At 65.4% G+C, this 589-nt stretch overlaps 1 protein-coding gene across 1 annotated transcript; it reads left to right on the plus strand.

Moving 5' to 3' along the window:
- Positions 1-74: 74 nt before the first annotated feature.
- On the plus strand, positions 75-582 carry LOC104461464 (speriolin-like protein; the record flags this gene model as incomplete). Its single annotated transcript, XM_010073080.1, has 2 exons — positions 75-80; positions 425-582. Coding segments are annotated over exons 1-2 (164 nt in total), but the record flags the coding sequence as incomplete, so codon positions are not given.
- Positions 583-589: the final 7 nt, after the last annotated feature.

Consider the following 589-nt stretch of genomic DNA (forward strand, 5'->3'; position numbering starts at 1 on the left):
GCTTCCGGGCCTCCGCCTTCCCGGCCCGCCCCCGCTTCCACGGCTTCACCGTCTCCAACATCCCCAGGAAGATCATGGCGGTACGCTGTCATGGCATGGCCCGGCGCACTCCGGTCCCCATCCTGCTCCAGGTGCTCTGGGGCTGATCCAGCACCGTCAGTCCCCATCCTGTTCTGGCACCTCGTGGGTGCTGGGGGCGTGATCTGGTGCCAGTGGGGCTGATCCAGTGCCATCAGTCCTGGTCCTGCTCCGGCACATCATAGGTGCCATGGTGCTGATCAGATGCTGTTAGGCTGATCTGGTGCCATCGGTCCCCATCCTCCTCAGGCACATCATGGATGCCATGGGGCTGATCCTGTGCTGGTGGGGCTGATCCGGTGCCATGGTGCCGTGGGGCTGATCCAGCGCTATCTCCCCCCCGCAGATGGCCCTGGACACGGCGCCAGGAACCTTCTACCAGCACCACTGCATGTCGGCGGTGCTGCGGTACGTGAGGGTGATGAGGCGGCTGCGGGCACTGGGCTACAACCCCGTGGTGCACCCGGCGTTCGGCGAGTGGCTGGTGAACACCTACGGCATCGTGTCGGAT

The sequence above is a fragment of the Pterocles gutturalis genome, unplaced genomic scaffold, assembly GCF_000699245.1.
Source record: "Pterocles gutturalis isolate BGI_N339 unplaced genomic scaffold, ASM69924v1 scaffold717, whole genome shotgun sequence".
NCBI classification, from domain to species: domain Eukaryota; kingdom Metazoa; phylum Chordata; class Aves; order Pterocliformes; family Pteroclidae; genus Pterocles; species Pterocles gutturalis.